Below are 18321 nucleotides of genomic sequence, written 5' to 3' on the forward strand. Positions count from 1 at the left end.
GACGGATCATTGGTTCCTGGACACTGCGGGAATTTTCGCCAATTGCATGGGGTAGGAACGGTGGTTTTCTGTTATTCGGGGGTATCGATGTAATTTTTGGTTTTGAGAACTGCAGATTTTATTAGACGGACTTTGATGTCGTTTGTGGACTTTGATTTAATGCGATTAGTGCGTTGAGTAGAGATAAGTGAGATTTGGAGCTGATCGAGGTAATGGGAGATTTTCTTAAGAAGAAATTTTTCTGGGTAATAGAATATTGTTAGGAGATGGGAATTATTTAATGAAGATAATTATTTAATGACGAATGATTTTGTGACGCCGATGCAGTCATTTTTATACTGTGAGTGTTCAGTAATTGCCTTTTATTAGGGATTAATTTCTTTGAGAAATAAACTATAATCTTATAGATAGTAATTGATAAAAGTATTGTTGGATTCTTGTTTCGATGAATTCTTCTATAGGCATATACACTCGCAGACTGTCATTGAACGCTTGTTGGTGCACTGAGATCGTTGATACAATGCCGTGTCGAGTCGCGTTAGCTGTTTACGTGATGAATTACCGATTGATTCGATTTGTACCTGGACACTAACACAAAGAAGTTACGTAGTAGAACACTTTAAGCCCTCGTTAATAGCGCATCAGTGTACTACGAACGTTATTAGCTTGTATTTTTATTTCTACTGAAACTTCTGCCTGATAAATTATCAGCTGATTCATCTAGTTTTAAGATAAACTTACATCGAAGTTAAAATGAATTATTTTACGTCTTGTAATAATTCTTACACAATTGAATAAAGTTCATAAATGAATTTAGTCAATTGGAGCATTAATGTATTGCTCAGAACGGCACTTTCTTAACTTTACTTAAAACTATCATACTAATTAAAACACAGCAATCTATACTGTAAAGTGAAACTTTCAGAACAAATTTGTAGATTAATAAATTCGTTGGTATATCGATTGAAAAATGATAGAATAACGTTCTTATGCGAATCGTTCGATAATGAATTCCTCGATCCAGTGTTAGATGTCGCTCAGTGTTCGTTGGACAGATCGACGCTGCTTCTGTATCGAGCAAGCAAACGCCTGCGGTTGCAACCGTTCGAACACGTCCAGACAATTCCCTCGATATTTTAAAACTCGATCGAGTGTTCGCTGCGGTTACACGTCCAGTTGCTTCATCATCCAATGGAAGAAGCCGAGGATAGAGAAACTGAAGCTCAAAGGAATGAACGTTGCTTTTATCCATGACCATATACTGTAATTTGTAGAGAATCATAACTTATTATCATATTTTCCAACACTATAATATATGCAATATGATTACTAGAACATTCTGTGCATTACTTACTCTTTCTACTCACTGCAAATTACTCTCAACAACAGCAAGAACTAGCACTCGTACCAAAATTAATCCGCATTAATTCCGAACTAGTATAATTACATACTTACATCCCTAATTGTGAAAGCTTCACCTACGGTTTCAACACATCAATGAAATTTTCTATATTACAAACTTTCTACATGTAATCTATTAACGATCTCCTTAATAAAAATAATTCAAATCGCACAACTTCACTCTAACTTTTTCCAAAGTTCTAATGCTACTCTACAAAGTCGATTACCAAACATTTCATTTACTTGTAGCTGTTATTGTCAGCCACGGTAAATCGCGAAGGCGTTGGAAGGGTGCCACAGTCGAAAATAACAATAGGTTTCACTGGATAATCGTCAGCGTCAGTCTTCGACTGTTCAATTTTGAAGACTACGTCCTCGCCATTGACGACCTGTCAACGTAATAGTATCATCAGTCTATTAATTAAACGATATTTCACATTGATACCAATTGTCCACCTTTCCGAAGACAGTATGATGTCCATCCAACCAGGGTGTTGGGATAGTAGTGATGAAAAATTGACAGCCATTAGTATTCTTCCCACTATTCGCCATGCTGACGAACATGGGTCCATTGTGACCCACAGAGAAATTTTCATCGTCGAAGTATTTGCCATAGATGCTGATGGATCCAGTGCCATCGCCATTTTCGATGTCACCACCTGCAGAATCGACTCATCAGAACGAGTTCCGTGTCGTTATTCGGATTAATCACTTTACCTTGGATCATAAATTTCTTGATAACCCGATGGAACCGTGTGCCTTTGTACGTTTTACCTGCGACGCCGGTCGTCGCGAGAGCAACGAAATTCCTTACGGTTTTCGGAGCAATGTCTCCGAAGAGGCCGACCACGATTCTTCCTGCTGGATGATCGTCAATCATGATGTCTAGGTACACTTGTTCAGTGACTGTGAGTTGATCATCCTGAAATAAATATTTCGGTTAATTCAATTTAGTCTATTACAGGAAACCCTTATTAATACATCGACGAGATCAATAATGCAGAAATAAATGATTAATGAATTGAGTTTGATTCTGGTTCGGTTCAAATTAGACCTAAGCTAAATACGTGATTTATTTCAGACTTCTCAAATATTGTGTAAATGAATTACTCTCGAAGAATTCTCTATTTTTGAACGTTTTCTAAGTTTACTTTGCTCTTAATCTCCACGTTCGAAGATCTGATGCAATTTCCACACGTGGTCGATGGAGAACAACTTACGCACATGCGATAGCTAACGACGAAAGAAACCTTACATCGTTGCCTCTGTAAATATAAGACGTATCTGATGTATACTAGGCTTCAATTCTTCCGCGTAATCTAAATCTCCCGTTGAAATTCATTGGCCAGTTTTCATCAGCCGCCTCGAACTGAATTTACACCTCGTGAATAATCTTTAGCGAACAAACTCGACACTTCATCGGTGATCGTTAATCGGAATCTATGAAAATTTTTCTTTTAATACAACACCGCACTTCCACCGAACTGGACAACTCTTTTTCAAGACTTTCTCGTCCCCGTTCGATCTGAACTGAATTCCTTTAATAATTACCACAGAGAGACAGAGAGAGAGAGAGAGAGAGAGAGAATATTCACGTTTAATCCGAAGCCGATTTCCTTAATGCCGTCGACCTAACGGCACGCAGAAAAACAGAAATATCACCGGCATTAAACGCGGAACGGTACCTCTAAAGTTGCGACGACCGCGACCAGGCAGGCAATCGTCAGCAGGGTCTTCATGACTTTACGATCACGCTCCCAGTGCCCCGGATTCCCTGATGCTTCCAACGCCATTAGTCAACTTCGAACCACGGGCATCAGCCGCGATCTGAAGCGCCGCGGGGCGACGCTTGCGCGGAATGCATCGGAGCACTTCGATTGTGTTAACTTAATCTCGGTAAAAATCACGTCTCTATAGAAATCAATGATCCTACACAACATCGAAGGTTTACTACATATTTATCATATACAACCTGAAATCGTCTTAAATATCAAGCTAACTTCATCGAGAGTTCTTAAAGTCCTAAGAATCTAAATGCTTCCAAATAAAATCTTCCAAACAGGTATAGAACATCAAATTCCCTCTCTAATAAATGACTAACCCTTTGCGGTCGATTCTGAAATACAAGACATTCAACAGATTTAAGTTCCATATCAATCGCTTAGTTAAAAGACAAAGAGGAATCCACGTGCTGATCTCCCGCTTCGAATAATCAAATCATTCGTTTGCGACTTAGTCTTCCTTGAACATTCTATCTCTCCAAAATATCTATATTCATCCGCAAATGATTAAAACAATATCATCGAGCCTCCAAAGGGGTTAACGCGATAAACCATCGAGAAAACAGTCGCATGTCCAACGACCTCATCCCCTAAATCAGCCCGAAAGGCGTCGCCGACGGAAATTCCGAGCAGACTGGCGAATTACCAAAAAATCAACAAGTCCCGGGATTCTGGCAGCTGACTCGCAGCGTGGATCCACGGGGTCAAAGATCCTCGAAGTGCTACGGCGACCGGGCGATCCACGATCGAGGAGGCTCGAAAGCCGGGCTCGTTAAGTCCCGTTACTCCCGATCGTCGACCGGGTCGAATATCATAAAAGGTGGGCACGTCGACGAACCGTGGATAGTCGATCGAGGATGGCGAAGGACAGCACATCGCGCGGTGCACGTGGCCGTCTGACGGCGTTCGCGTTCCTCCTCGTCGCCGTCGCGTTGGCCGCGGATGCGTCGTCGGTCTATCGACGGCAACGCCGGGACTTCGTCATCCCGGACTGGATCGAGATCGTCGACGAGCCGGCCGCGGAGAATTCGAAGACGATCCAGAGGGCGGTCAGGGTCAGGGACGCGAAGATGACCTACGACGGCGCGCAGGTGTGGAGGGTGAAGGCCAGCGAAGGACAGACCGTGACCAGCGTCGCTCTCGAGTTCCAGGAGGCTGGTTGTTAGTAACTTTGTGGGTTCGTCATGTCTGATCGTTGGTCGATGGAGTCACTTGGTCTCAGGGGGTCGTAGAATAAGGGAGTTCACGATTTAACGCTGAAACTACCGATGGTTGAACTGACTTTTTGAAATTCCTCTGTTGATACCGAAGGTGCATCTATTGAGACTTTAATTGATTTGAAAATCAGTTTGCGCGTTGCTACATGAATTTGATGATTTCTTAGAGGATATGTTGTTTTCTTAATAATTGCAAAATGTTGATAGTAAAACTATTATTCTTTTAGGATTATTGAAAAGAGGACGCTTCCATGAGAAAGTATTGGAGAAATTGATTTAGTAACGCGCGAAGTGGAGTAGAAGTTAATAGAAATCTGAATAGATGTACTCTTAGAGTTTCTATAGAGAAATTTGAAGTCTGAACTGCTCGGTAGTGTTGAGTGTTTTAGAATCTCAAGGGATTCATCGAATGAATTGTTAGCTACTTCTGTTTGAAGAGAGTGAAGTAGAGATAGGAATATGTAAATGAATAATGGGTGAAAGTATTGGTGATAATTAATTTATGAGTCAAGCTTTTATAGATTTGTTATATGCGTTTACTATTATGTTTTATGTCATTGTTTCTTCTTAATATCTTCATTTTTATTTAGAAGAATAAGGGAGCCATGCATTTGATCAATGAAAGGATTGCGAGTTAAAAGGATATGAGGAATACTGTTTCAGCATCGATTTTTCTGTCTGTGGTCTACAGTATTTTCTCTATGGTTGGGTAACGAGACAACATTCGACGTAATGGTGCGCTCGCAGGAGATCCCGAGAATCGCCCGTTACCTGCAACAAAAAGACTTACAATATAACGTGGTGATCGAGGATCTACAGAAGAAAATCGACGAGGAGAATCCCCTGCCGTCCGAAGAAGAAATGCAGGAGATGGAGGGTCGTTTTGGTTCGTAGAAATCTTTGCCATTCTATTCCCATGCAAATTGGAATTTGCTTACTATTCTGCCTTCTATCTACCTACGATTTCCACCTATCTACGAGAGCTGCGATCTCTTACTTTAGATCTCTGAATGATACTCGTTCAAATGGACCGAAACGAGTGGCTGCAGTAATAATAATACTCGCTTTATCGCCATGAAATCGTAATCTACGAGTTCTCCCGTAAAACGCATATTTAAAACACTTCATTCTTTGGATGGTAAATCGTCAGTTAGATTTCCATATAAATCGAATAATTATACAGACAAATGTTCTGCAAGATAACCGTGCAGAGGCCAGAAAATCAGATTCAACGATTACTGAAGTTCACGCTTCCGTGAAATAAAACCCGTCCAACGATCGCCGGTTGAAAGAAAAAAATGTTTCACTTGTCATTTTACTCGTTCCACTGACACGAATGGCTCCGACGAGGCAGTGGGTAGTCCGGTCACGTAGCGAAGAAAGCCGAGGGAAACAAATGGCCGTGTCGAGCCACCGATTCGAAAGTGATTTTGATAAGCGCCGCTTAACAGCCCCGTTAGACGTCCCGGGCAAATTAATCGCGTGAAACTTCCACGGCCGTCTAATGACATTCTAATGCGTGGACAAACTGTCAACGCAGTTTGCTCGGCAACGTAATGTTACCTTCTGGCACTTTTATTTTTCTTTGAAACGAACAATCTCAAAAGAATCTTTCACATTTTGTCATTATCAAGAACGATCCATGATTCTAATTATCATCGCTATACATTTTGATTTTTCGTCGTATCGAATATATTTCTATTTCGAAGAATAGAAGATTTACATAATATTCCATCAACGATATAAGTATTGTCAACGCAGTTTGTTCGACAACGTAATGTTACCTTCTGGCACTTTTATTTTTCTTTGAAACGAACAATCTCAAAAGAATCTTTCACATTTTGTCATTATCAAGAACGATCCATGATTCTAATTATCATCGCTATACATTTTGATTTTTCGTCGTATCGAATATATTTCTGTTTCGAAGAATAGAAGATTTACACAATATTCCATCAACGATATAAGTATTGTCAACGCAGTTTGTTCGACAACGTAATGTTACCTTCTGGCACTTTTATTTTTCTTTCAAACGAATAGTCTCAAAAGAATATTTCACATTTTGTCATTAACGATCCACGAATCTAATTATCATCGCTATACATTTTGATTTTTCGTCGTATCGAATATATTTCTATTTCGCAGAATAGACGATTTACATAACATTCCATCAACGATATAAGTATTCAAATAATTTATAACTTGCACGAATTTACCAGCAGGATTCATTAGCTCAATGAAGCTCTTGAATGATTACCTACCGTCGCACTGTTTTTCAGTAGAATCGAACGGGGTTAGCAACCTCGCCGCGATTTAACCTGCTTACACAGTTCCGGTCCGATAATGCTGATTAACATTAACAGTTACGCGGTGCCCGTGGTCTCTCGCATCTGCAACGCACGTGCAGATCCATCTGTTACTCTCGGCGGACGAGTTTACGCGATTCACGCGCGATGTACGATACGAATATCCCGTTAGCCATTCCCGGGCAGATCTTTGGGTACGCTCGCCTCGATTGGCAGCGGGCCCAGTTGGAAAACGACTGGAGAAACCGACATCTTCGGACCGGCAATTCGAACGGAATCGTAAATGAGGGGAGCTGCGCAGAATGTAATTCAGTGATTGATGGATGATCGAGGGGAAATGGGTTGTCAGGCTTCTATCTCGTCCGAGTTAATGATAGAAGCCGCGACGTTGGACTTTGAGTACTCAAAAACAGATAATACCTACTTTTCCACCGGACATAAATCAACTTCGGATTACCGTAATAAAACTACGATTAACTGGATCGATTATCTGATCTGACAAATATACTTTTAACACTAGAACTACCATATGAATCAAAATGACTCATTCCTTGAAAACCGATTAAAGAAAGTTAAGTACTAGCTAATCTAAAATGTAAACCAATTGAAAATCTGAATAACTAGCTTAAATAAAGAGATCTTCGAAAGTCAGTTCGAGTGGCCGGTAGTTCTAGTGTTAATTTCTTAATGAATCTTAATCTGACTCATTCAAGTTCTTGCATTTAGGTATGCGTACAATGAAATTTTACAAATAAGCTTCCATTCGTGCTTCTCAATTTGTCTACCTGTCTCCGAATCGAACTGGATAATCGAGTTTCTACTGTGCTGCTCGATTTAATTCACGTTTCTTTTATGGTCAAAGTCTTCCTAATTCAGAGACCGGCTATCGATCTATCTATAGACTAACAGGCAACGTCACCTACCACCGATCACTGAGCTTCCGAGTAATTTTCTAGCTCGTTACGCTTGGTGGCAGGGAGTCAGGGTGCGAGGTAGATACCCACGTCCTCGTCCTCTTCGTTATCCTGTATCTGTGAACGGTGGAGGTGCTCCCTGGCGCTTTAGGGGTGAGATTCCCGCGCGCATAATCCGCTTCGTCGATTCAGAATCACTTTGCTGCGCGAATTCTCCCTGCGAAATTCTCTCTCGCTCGCTGGCTCGCGATGTTTACGCAAAATTGCTTGGAACTTTCATTCGTGAATACGGAAATCTGCCCTTTACGTTTCTATTATTTAAACTGTCTTGGAATAATCGGGATATTTCACTTTACTCAACTGCTTCGCCTATTTTATTCAGAAACTTTATGCGATCTTTCCCATAGTTTCTTTGCTACGCTCTTCGACAGTCTCTCGCGTTTTTGGAATAATAGAAATGATATTGGGAGAAGAAGGAAATTACAGCTTGGATAACAGAATAATTTAAAGAATAATTATTTAAACTATCTTGGAATAATCGGGATATTTCACTTTATTCAACTGCTTCGCCTATTTTATTCAGAAACTTTATGCGATCTTTCCCATAGTTTCTTTGCTACGCTCTTTAACAATCTCTCGCGTTTTTGGAATAATAGAAATGTTATATTGGGAGAAGAGGAAAATTTCAGTTTGGATAACAGAATAATTTAAAGAGTAATGTGTGATCTACATTCTATCGATTGTTCTCCTCTGAATCTACGGAGCGGAATGTTTCTACGTATTACTTAAGGATGCCGGACGTGCAACCTCTGAATAATCTTGAAGGTATACCTGTCAGGTCATCGAATGGAATGGAGCAGCTACCATCGACTCGAAGATATATACACCTATCTCGATTATCTGGCTGAAACCTTCCCAGCTGTGTGTTCTGTCGTCAGCATTGGAAACTCCGTCGAAGGGAGACCCCTCAAGGTAGCCATTTCGAATTATTACAAGAACTACAATCTAGATATCCATCTGTTTTCTTGATCAATCAGCGAAAAGGATTTCATTGAACCCATCAAAACTGGATTTGAAGATATCTTCCGCATCCCCCTCGATTGACATTTCGACATTCTTATCTTAATCCGATAATTAATTTTACATTTCTAGATATTCTTATCTTAATCCGATAAATAATTCATGAAAATTTTCGGTTATCTTTGTTCACTGAAGTGGTATTGTGTAATATTTAATCTGGAAACTTCCTGTTATTCCGAGGACGTAAATATTGTGCGCGCATACATTTCTGCGAATGAAATTAATCAATTGTCGTGGGATGTTTCGATAGAATACAAGGATTAAGATCTAGAAACTTAAAGTCCAATTATTCAAATAATTGGAATCTAGGTATTAAGAAGATCAGAATCTAGAAAACTGGTATTTGATCTAGTGATTTGGAAGCTTCTTAATACAAGGATTAAGATCTACAAACTTAAAGTCTAATGATTCAAATACTTGAAATCTAGTTGTTAAGAAGATTGGAATCTAGAAAACTGGTATTTGATCTAGTGATTTGGAAGATTGAGATCTAGAGAATTAGTACCTAATGATTCGAAAGATTAAGACCAAGAAGATCAGAATGTAGTTGTTCAATAAAGAAAAAATGGTAAACGGTGCTGTAGGTGTTGAGAATCAGCAACGGCAAGCCGAACGCCCCCGCATTGTGGATCGACGGAGGTATTCACGCGAGAGAATGGATCTCGCCAGCATCAGTGACCTACATCATCGATCATCTGGTCGAAAACAGCGACAGCCTCGAGGCTGATTATTACATCCTCCCGGTGGCTAATCCTGATGGGTAAAGATTCATCGATAATCTCAATAATGATATTCACAAAATCATACTGATTATTCTTCTCGACTGATTTGCAGCTACGAATACACTTTCACGAGAGATCGTCTGTGGAGAAAGAACAGGAGGCACACGATTGGCAGTTCTTGCACTGGCGTCGATCTCAACAGAAACTTTGGCTACCGATGGGGTGGCATGGGGACCAGCAAAGATCCCTGTCGCGAGATTTACGCTGGTTCTGGACCATTCTCCGAACCTGAGACCAACGCTATCAAGAACTTCTTCGAAGCTAGCGCAGCTAACTTCAAGGTAACTTGAGATCAATCTTAAAGAGATTGGACACCTTTAGAACAGAACGTTCATGATTCCCATCCCAGTGACGGAAATATCTTCAACTTCTTGATTGTACTATAAAATAGTCAAACATTTAGTGTCGAATAAATTACGCAATAAACTTAGGAGGATCTTTAACCCTTTGACGAATGTCGACGTTTCCGCGAGATGAAAATTTCATATTTGAAAGACTAAGTCGACGAATGATTTATTCGAACAGCAAGATATCAGTACATAGTTTCCTTTTCTATATATTAATTAAGCAATTGATAGGTAATTCAATTTCATCTGCTGAAGGTTTCGTATATTTTATAGAATCTCCGTCTGCGAAGGGTTAACTGATGAAAACAAACATTCCAGTATCTTCAGAAGGAAATTAATTTGCACCTCTTCTAAAATGATAATCTATAGAAATTTAATGTAGAAGAAATAACTTTCATTTTTTCTTATTTTCAGGCGTATTTAACGTTCCACAGTTATGGCCAGTTCATCCTGTACCCATGGGGTTACGATAGAAGGGTTCCACCGGATTACGCGGACCTCGAAAGGGTTGGCAGAGAGGTATCCACGGCGATGAAGAAAGCCGGCGGCGCGAACAGCGCTTACACGGTTGGGAACAGCGCCACGACGTTGTACGCAGCTTCCGGTGGCTCCGACGACTGGGCTAAAGCTATTCTGAAGATAAAGTACACGTACACGATCGAGTTGAGGGACACCGGGAAATACGGTTTCGTTTTGCCATCGCGCTACATCATTCCAACGGCGAAGGAAGCTTTGGCAGCGGTGATGGTCGTCACGGAAGCTTGCAAATCATTGTAATTACCCGTGATTGCACTGAGATTCATTCTCTCTGAACGAGAAGCTTGTATAAATATTATTATCGGTATACCTGCGTACTGCTAGTGGATAAGAGATTTTTATGTGCGAATTATTTATTGAACGAAAAGAATTGATAAAAACTGATCGAATATTTATTTACCCCTTACCCAGAAAGCGACATTTCCTGATTATAACCTTGATATGTTAAGAAAATGTTTAGAAGCAATCGGGAAGCATGAAACGAACTGACAGGTTGATCGAATAATATATATTCCATTAGCAGCGATAGGGACGAGGAGGGGAGAGAGTTAATTTATTTTGAAGCGCGTTATCTTTTAATACCTTCTATTTCCGATAACGCATTTTACAATATTTCCGTGGAACTTGATTACTCAGTTTTACCTGAATATGGATTTCTTACTGACTGATAACTAAACTCTAATTACAAGAATATTATCAGTCGGCGTTGATTAAGTATAATTTAACATGACCACCGCGATCCACGTGATGAAGGCTGACACCCTCGTGTACACCGAGGGCGCGTTTTTCGCTCCGCAGGGAAACAGTCCCCACGAGACTATTCCGACCACTTCCGCTTCACCGAAAGCGTTCCTCCTTACCAAAGGACCTCCAGAGTCACCCTAGAAAATATTAATAAATGAGAAGCTTAGCTTCCACTGTGTCTACATCATTGAATCAGTCGTGGATCAACATTTTTCTTCTCCCAACGATTCATTTATATGTACAATTACATTTGATAATTAGGTCTTTGTAGATCGACTGTGAATTTTAATAAAATCTTTGTCCTGGAATTTAATTTACCAAGTATATGATAATGTTTGTTGCAGAAACTGAAGAAGACGAAGCGAAGTTATACAAAGTACCTTGCAAGCAGACAAACTGCCATCCAAAGGCCCCGTGCAGATGTTAGTCGGATGCAGCGGATTCTTCTCCTTCGGTTTCAAAATCTTGTCCAGGGTAAGTTTGCACAAATCGTACTCGACTATGGGCAACGTGGCTGCTTGAAGATTCTCCGGATTTTCCGGGGCTCGCGTCCTCCCTATGCTACCCCATCCGCTCAGCATAACGTCCCCAGACGGTATCGAGTCTGGATATGGCAAGGACACAGTGGAAACGAAGACGTTCAACTCGAACGGTTGCTCTACCTTCATCAGCGCTATGTCGTACGGCGCGACAGTCCTGAAATAACCATTAATTACCTGCGGAACCTTCAGTTTTCTATATGTACCATTTTCAAACAGAGTCCCAGATTTACTTAGAATATTCGAAGGGAACTAACTGAAAACATAAGGGAAAATCCCAATCCAAACTCTGTAACTTTGTAATCTCCATTACATTCAAACTCCAATCTCAATATAAGTTCCATCAATAGTCGGTATAATTTTAGAAGCCAAAGTATTAACTTCCTCAATGTTTCTTTTGAACTTAACGTTACCTTAACCCTTTGCAATCCAGAAGTTTTTCAATATTCAATATTTTCTAATTAGACACCAAATCACTAGATCAAATACCAGTTTTCTAGATTCTAATCTTCTTAATAACTAGATTCCAATTATTTGAATAATTAGACTTTAAGTTTCCAGATCTTAATCCTTGTATTTAATCGAAGCTTCCAAATCACTAGATCAAAGTTTACAGTTTGTTGTGTTAAATCATTTGGTGACTTAGAGCCTTTGGAGTGCAAAAGATTAAGATTATATCGATTACATTTCCCTCCAGAAGAGTCGATTCCCAAACTCACCCGTCGTATTGTGGATGAACGATCACCTGCTCGACGAGCCTGCTCTGCTCGGTGTCCTCCATGACGCCGAGTTTGTATTTCCCAGCGAGGATCAGGTACTCCCCCTTGGATGGGGCGAGAGTTACACAGTGTCCAGCAGTCAGCACCCAGCCGGCAGTCAATAAACTACCACCGCAGACGTGTCGCGGCGGGATCTTCCGCTCCCTGTCGCCCCAGTGGACCGACAACTGCCAGGGATGCAGTCCTTTCTCGGCGTCCTTTCCCCCGACTATCCTCGTCGGCCTCCGCGTCAGCATCGCCGACTTCGACATCATCTCTGTGAACAAAAAACTCGGTTAGACAAGATCAGCTGGATCCATGTACTCAGGTGGATCAGTTAAATCCGATGTTTCACCGTCCACCGAGGAACTCCGCGCCAGTCCAGACAGTAGCAGTACGAGCGACGCTAACGAGTTCATCGCGCGGAACTAGCGATGGAATTCGCTCAAGCAATCAGGATCGAATGGCCTAGGCGAGAGTGCCCAGTGTCAAGGTGTCCGCGTTCGCGGAAGAACATCCTGGGAAGGAATTGGAGAGAGCTTTCTTTCTATAGACTGGAACTGGTTCCAGCGAGCTGGACCATTGCTGACTGCAAATGGATTGCATCAGTCGGTGTCCAGGTTTTCACTTGTGGACACTTCTTGGTCATTAGAGGTGACATATCCGACATATGAAAAGTAGCTGCAGTAGGATCGTTATTGATCTTTCAATTGTATTGTTTCTAACGTCGATGTGTCTCGAGTTTAAACCTTGAGAATGGGAATATAATATTGAGACATGATCAGTGAATGGTAGAATGATTTGGAATAGTTCTTTGGTATAAGGCTATTGGTGAAATAGAAGTCAATAGAGGTGACATGTCTGACATATGAAAAGTAGCTGCAGTCGGATCGTTATTGATCTTTCAATTGTATTGTTTCTAACGTCGATGTGTCTGGAGTCAAGACCTAATCAAGACTTAACCAAGACCTAACTAAACTTTGTAAGGCGGGGGGAACATTTTTTGAGAAATAAAGCGATTTCTAACGTCGATGTGTCTGGAGTTTAAACCTTGAGAATAGGAATATAATGTTCAGATATGATCAGTGAATGATTTGGAATAGCTCTTTGGTATAGGTAGGCTATTGGTGAAACAGAATATGGAGATCGCATATGTACACTGGCTAAAAAGAATCTTTATTTAATATTTAAGTAGACTGAAGTATAAAAGTTCAGTTCTTCGCGATAGTGTTCTGAATCCAGCTGTTGAAGGCAGAGGTCCTGGTGTAGACCGATGGTGCACCAGTCGTGCCGCACGGCACGATACCCCAAGAGACGATACCGATCACTTCAGGTTTGCCGTTCCTGGAAAGGATCAATGGGCCGCCAGAATCACCCTGAAATGGGAAATATTATTAGCGAAACATTCCGCATATCGCTTGATTCGCTTCGCGAGATCCAGCTTCCTTACGTTGCAAGCTGAGTAACCGCCAGTGAGAGGTCCAGTGCAGACATTGGTCGAGTGCAGAGGGGACGGTCCAACCAATTGTTCGATTGCTTTCTTGCAGGTGTTCCACTCGACCAGAGGCAGGTCGGCGGTTTGGAGTTTGTCGGGCATATTGGGATTATTTGATCTGGACGTTGATCCCCAACCAGTTAGCGTTGCGACTCCGGTTGGAACGTTTCCTGACAGCGGCAGGTTGACCACCTGAACGGCTTTAGTCAGCAGCAGGGGCTTCTCCAGTTTCAGCAACGCGATGTCGTACGGAGCAACGTTCCTGGAATTCACGGATCGAATGTTCGGTAAGACATTCCTCGATTTGGGAACTGGGATTTTGCTTTGAGAACTGTCTTCTCGCTTTTAGAGCTAGAGTATCGGTTTAGAAATTATTGTATCGTCTTGTAAATACCAATAATTATATAATACCAATTTTGAAACCTTAATTATGGACTACAATGGAGACTATTGCCTTGGAAGCTAGACGATTGATTTCGAAAGTGTACTATCCATTTCAAAACGATAATTAAAGATTACAATCAAGAACTAGGATTCGCTCAATTTGGGAACTAGTTGCTGGAGCATAGTCGATTAGGATCAAGTGGATCAGTTGGATTTGAATTATTTAGAAACGCTGATCGCCTGCTACTCACCCGACGTATTGTTCGTGCACGATTGATTTAACAACCTTGACGACCTGTTCGTTGGCTTCCTTTGTTGCCAGGCTGTGCTTGCCTGCTTTGATAACGAAGTTACCGTAACTAGGAACTGCCAGGACACAGTGGCCCGCGGTAAGGACCCATTGGCTGTTGATGATGGACCCACCGCAGAAGTGGGAGTACGTGTAGATACCCCATTGCAGAGACACTTGCCACGGGGACGTGCCCGGTACGGCTTCGGTTCCTCCGACGATTTGAGGGTCGATCAGTGACACGGGGAAGCCCATGTAGGGCTTCGCTGTGAGATCAAAAGATATTTATCTGATTCCTCCATTTAATTTCATTTCATTTCATTTCATTGTTTCTTCTGTTATTTATTACGCACAGAAATCAGCTCAGTAGCTGTACACCGACAAAAGATGTTTACAGGTTTTCATTTTAATGGGAACTAGATGATTGTTTATAGAACTTCATATGACAAATTTGAGTACGTTGAATTAAGAGAACTGTCAATTATGCTACAATGTGTCCCGTGTGGTTTAGTTGGGAATTATTTAGAGTTGTTCTACTTACCAGTGACTGCCGCTGCAAGCAGGAGTACTCCAACAGTGAATTTCAGAGACATATCGATGATTTGATGTGATTTTCAAGAACGGAACGTTTTATATAGGAAGCTGACAGGCTATCGATGACGCTGCTATACCCGATACAGCAGTTAAACCAATGCGATCCGCGATCGATAACGATAAAAGATGTCGTTCTGACGGATACATCTGTCTTATCGATGTTTCAATTGTGAAATTCAGAATAAAATAGGTGAAGATAGATCAGCCGTGCAACCGAGCACATATCAGTCCCCACTTGCAATAATAAAAAATGTTTCTACGTATGCTCTAGTTCTTCGTTGCTGGTAGATAAAGGTATAACCGTGCTTGTAATCTAATTGAAGTGCAATAGTCTATTAACGTTATCAGCGTTGACGATAATATTGAACTACTAGTCGTGATTTACTAATCTACAAATGCTATTCTTGCGAAAAATATTATTTAAACAATAAAAAACCGGCGGACAATCTACGGAGATTAAAATAATTCATTCATCCATTCTTTCCTTCCGCTTATCTGACACTTCCTCGCATTTCGCTGTTTGATTGATAACATTTTAATATCCGCGCGATAGCGACGCATGAATAATTCATTATTGTTTGTAAATCTACAGTTGATAAACAATCGTTTCGTCGAAACGAACGTTTCGATGCTTTATCTTTATTCTAGGAGGAATGGGTGTAACATCGAACTCAGTTTGATTTTGATTGAATTGACTTATTTATTAATTTCAAGTGTCACCATGGTGACATGACCGGTTCACAAATTTATTGTAGTCGACGCAGGTTTGCGGAATTTTGTCGTTGTCATTGAATCGAACGTTTCGACGCTTTATCTTTATTCTAGGAGGAATGAGTGCAACATCGAACTCAGTTTGATTTTGATTGAATTGGCTTATTTATTAATTTCAAGTGTCACCATGGTGACAGGACCGGTTCACAAATTTATTGTAGTCGAGGCAGGTTTGCAGAATTTTGTCGTAGTGTCGTTGAATCGAAGTTTACAGGGCGTGCTCGTGGATCCAGTCGACGTAGGAGGCGACGCGAGTGTAGACAGATGGCATGTGGCTGACACCGCATGGCATCATACCCCATGAAACGATACCAACTTGGACGCCATTCTGGGCGAGTGGGCCACCAGAGTCACCCTGGAAAGAAGACGAATGTTAGAAAGGAGTTCAGAAATCACGATTTAATTCCCCAAGGATGTTAACATCTTTGCTTCCCTTTTTCTCTCTTTATATTACTTGCAACAATTAACTCAATTAGGGTTACCTAAGAAACTAAACACGTACGCCTTTCTTTTCCTCTCCACAATAGTTAACTATAATTATTCAACTAGAGAAATCGAAAATTATTGCTTCCCTTCGCATTGCTCCGAACAATTAACTCAATTACCCAACTCTAGAAACCTAAAATTTCTACTTTTCCTTTTCTCTTCGCGTTGTTCGGTACAATTAACTTAATTGCGGTTACCCAACTCGAGAATACAAGATGTTTAGCATAAAAATTCAGCGCAGTCTTCGATGAGAGTATTGATTGTTTATAATTAGAGGGATGTCAGTAGTTATAAGCGAACTTACAGAGCAGGCGGAGACTTCTTTGCCAGCGGCTCCGCTGCAGACCTGGGTGTCGAAGAGTTCAGGTTGCTGGCCAACAGCTGGCTGGGAGGTGAGTTCCTTGTAGCATTCGGCGTTGTCAAGGATTGGAACGTAAGCCTTCTGGAGGACAGTTGGCAATACTGGGACGATCTTCTTGGAGACTGATCCCCAGCCGGAGAGGACAGCTTCTCCGACCTGTTTTTCGCCTTGCTTGGGCAGCTTGACGGGTGCTACCAATTTGTTCAATTTCAGGGGAGATTCCAATTTCAACAGGGCAATGTCGTGTTGGGCAACACCTCTGCGAAATTACGGAAAAGTTGATTAGTGCGCGGTTGCTTCGACGTTGGAAGTTATGCAAGGATCAGCCCGTTGCTCGAACTAAATTTTGTGAATAGTTCCATTTCACTCCAGTTCCAATTCATTTGGAAAGACTAAGTTGCAGACAAATGATTTAATTACTCGAGCAGCAAGAGATCAGCGTGTATTCCATCTTGTCTATTGCTTAAGCGATTGATGTATGATTTAGCTTGATCTGCTGAAGGTTTATCATTTTTCAAAGAGTCTTCGTTCAAAAGGTTGAAATATTAACCCTTTGCTGACGAATGTCGACATTTCGGCGAGATGAAATGTTCATATTTCGAAGACTAGGTAGCAGACAAGTGATTTAATTGCTCGACAGTTAGAGATCAGCACGTAGTTTCCTTTTCTTCTATTGATCAAGCGATTGATAGATAGTCTAGCTTCGTCTATCGAAGGTTTCATAAACTCTAAAAACCTTCGTCCGCAAAGGGTTAAGTGATATTAAATTATATTGAAGAATTATTTCGACAACTAACCCTTTGTATCCGCTGTGGACAACAGACTTGACAACGTTGATGACCTGTTGGGATGACTCAGCCTTGTTCAGGTAGTATCTACCAGCGACAACACGGAGCTTTCCAACTTTCAGGACGCAGTGTCCAGCGGTCAAGATGTACTTCTCGTTGAGGATGGAGCCACCGCAGGCGTGGGCGTAGGGTTTCAATGGTGGGATTCCCCATTCGATCGAGACCTGGTACGGGAACTCACCGGGTTTGGCGTCGATGCCGTCGGTGATGCGTGGGTTCAGGTCATAGGGCACAGCCCAGCAGACTGGAATAAATGAAATTCAACGTTTCATTCGATTCTTTAAACGATCTTGACAATCAAAGAGGAGATTCAGAAAGTTAACGCGAAATACAAAGTAAGATCAGAAAGAAAATTGGAATTTCAGAGAGTCGGTGTTAAGCGAAGTTAAAGATGGCGGTTTCTTACCCTGCAGGAGGAAGAGTGAAGCCAGAGCACACTTGGTGAACATTGTCGTACGATTAGTTTGTTACAACTTGCGAAAGTAACCGAGAGTTACGATTTATATATGAAATTGTACGACGATATCTCACGATAATTCAACATAGTAATCGATAATGAGACCTCTCGACTCTATTTTTACGCAGACATGTTTACATTTTAACAATTATACCCGACAAGTGTCACGATTATCGTTCCATATCGCGATCTTCGTAATTAGTCGCACTGTCTGTGATTGACTGATTGTT

At 41.2% G+C, this 18321-nt stretch overlaps 4 protein-coding genes across 4 annotated transcripts; 1 reads left to right on the forward strand and 3 right to left on the reverse strand.

Annotated features, from left to right (window-relative positions):
- Positions 1–345: 345 nt before the first annotated feature.
- On the reverse strand, positions 346–3237 carry LOC116424859 (neither inactivation nor afterpotential A). The gene is made up of 5 exons (XM_031971817.2): positions 3087–3237; positions 2119–2323; positions 1858–2060; positions 1645–1790; positions 346–1261 (listed from the first exon to the last, which is right to left on the reverse strand). The coding sequence occupies exons 1-5, from the start codon at positions 3192–3194 to the stop codon at positions 1165–1167; spliced, it is 759 nt and encodes a 252-aa protein (XP_031827677.1). The 5' UTR covers positions 3195–3237; the 3' UTR covers positions 346–1164.
- A 910-nt stretch (positions 3238–4147) lies between these two features.
- Positions 4148–11548, forward strand: LOC116424856 (carboxypeptidase B). The gene is made up of 8 exons (XM_076373922.1): positions 4148–4343; positions 5091–5285; positions 7662–7772; positions 8458–8591; positions 9284–9459; positions 9534–9762; positions 10243–10601; positions 11454–11548. The coding sequence occupies exons 1-8, from the start codon at positions 4253–4255 to the stop codon at positions 11458–11460; spliced, it is 1302 nt and encodes a 433-aa protein (XP_076230037.1). The 5' UTR covers positions 4148–4252; the 3' UTR covers positions 11461–11548.
- On the reverse strand, positions 10989–12695 carry LOC116424858 (trypsin). Its single transcript, XM_031971816.2, has 3 exons — positions 12368–12695; positions 11490–11805; positions 10989–11246 (listed from the first exon to the last, which is right to left on the reverse strand). The coding sequence occupies exons 1-3, from the start codon at positions 12679–12681 to the stop codon at positions 11076–11078; spliced, it is 801 nt and encodes a 266-aa protein (XP_031827676.1). The 5' UTR covers positions 12682–12695; the 3' UTR covers positions 10989–11075.
- Positions 12696–13561: 866 nt separating this feature from the next.
- On the reverse strand, positions 13562–18191 carry LOC116424926 (transmembrane protease serine 9). The gene is made up of 8 exons (XM_076371239.1): positions 18041–18191; positions 17584–17878; positions 16730–17045; positions 16151–16294; positions 15116–15170; positions 14537–14840; positions 13857–14163; positions 13562–13782 (listed from the first exon to the last, which is right to left on the reverse strand). The coding sequence occupies exons 1-8, from the start codon at positions 18081–18083 to the stop codon at positions 13618–13620; spliced, it is 1629 nt and encodes a 542-aa protein (XP_076227354.1). The 5' UTR covers positions 18084–18191; the 3' UTR covers positions 13562–13617.
- Between the last annotated feature and the right edge of the window lie 130 nt (positions 18192–18321).

This window comes from Nomia melanderi, chromosome 1 (genome assembly GCF_051020985.1).
Source record: "Nomia melanderi isolate GNS246 chromosome 1, iyNomMela1, whole genome shotgun sequence".
NCBI classification, from domain to species: Eukaryota; Metazoa; Arthropoda; class Insecta; order Hymenoptera; family Halictidae; genus Nomia; species Nomia melanderi.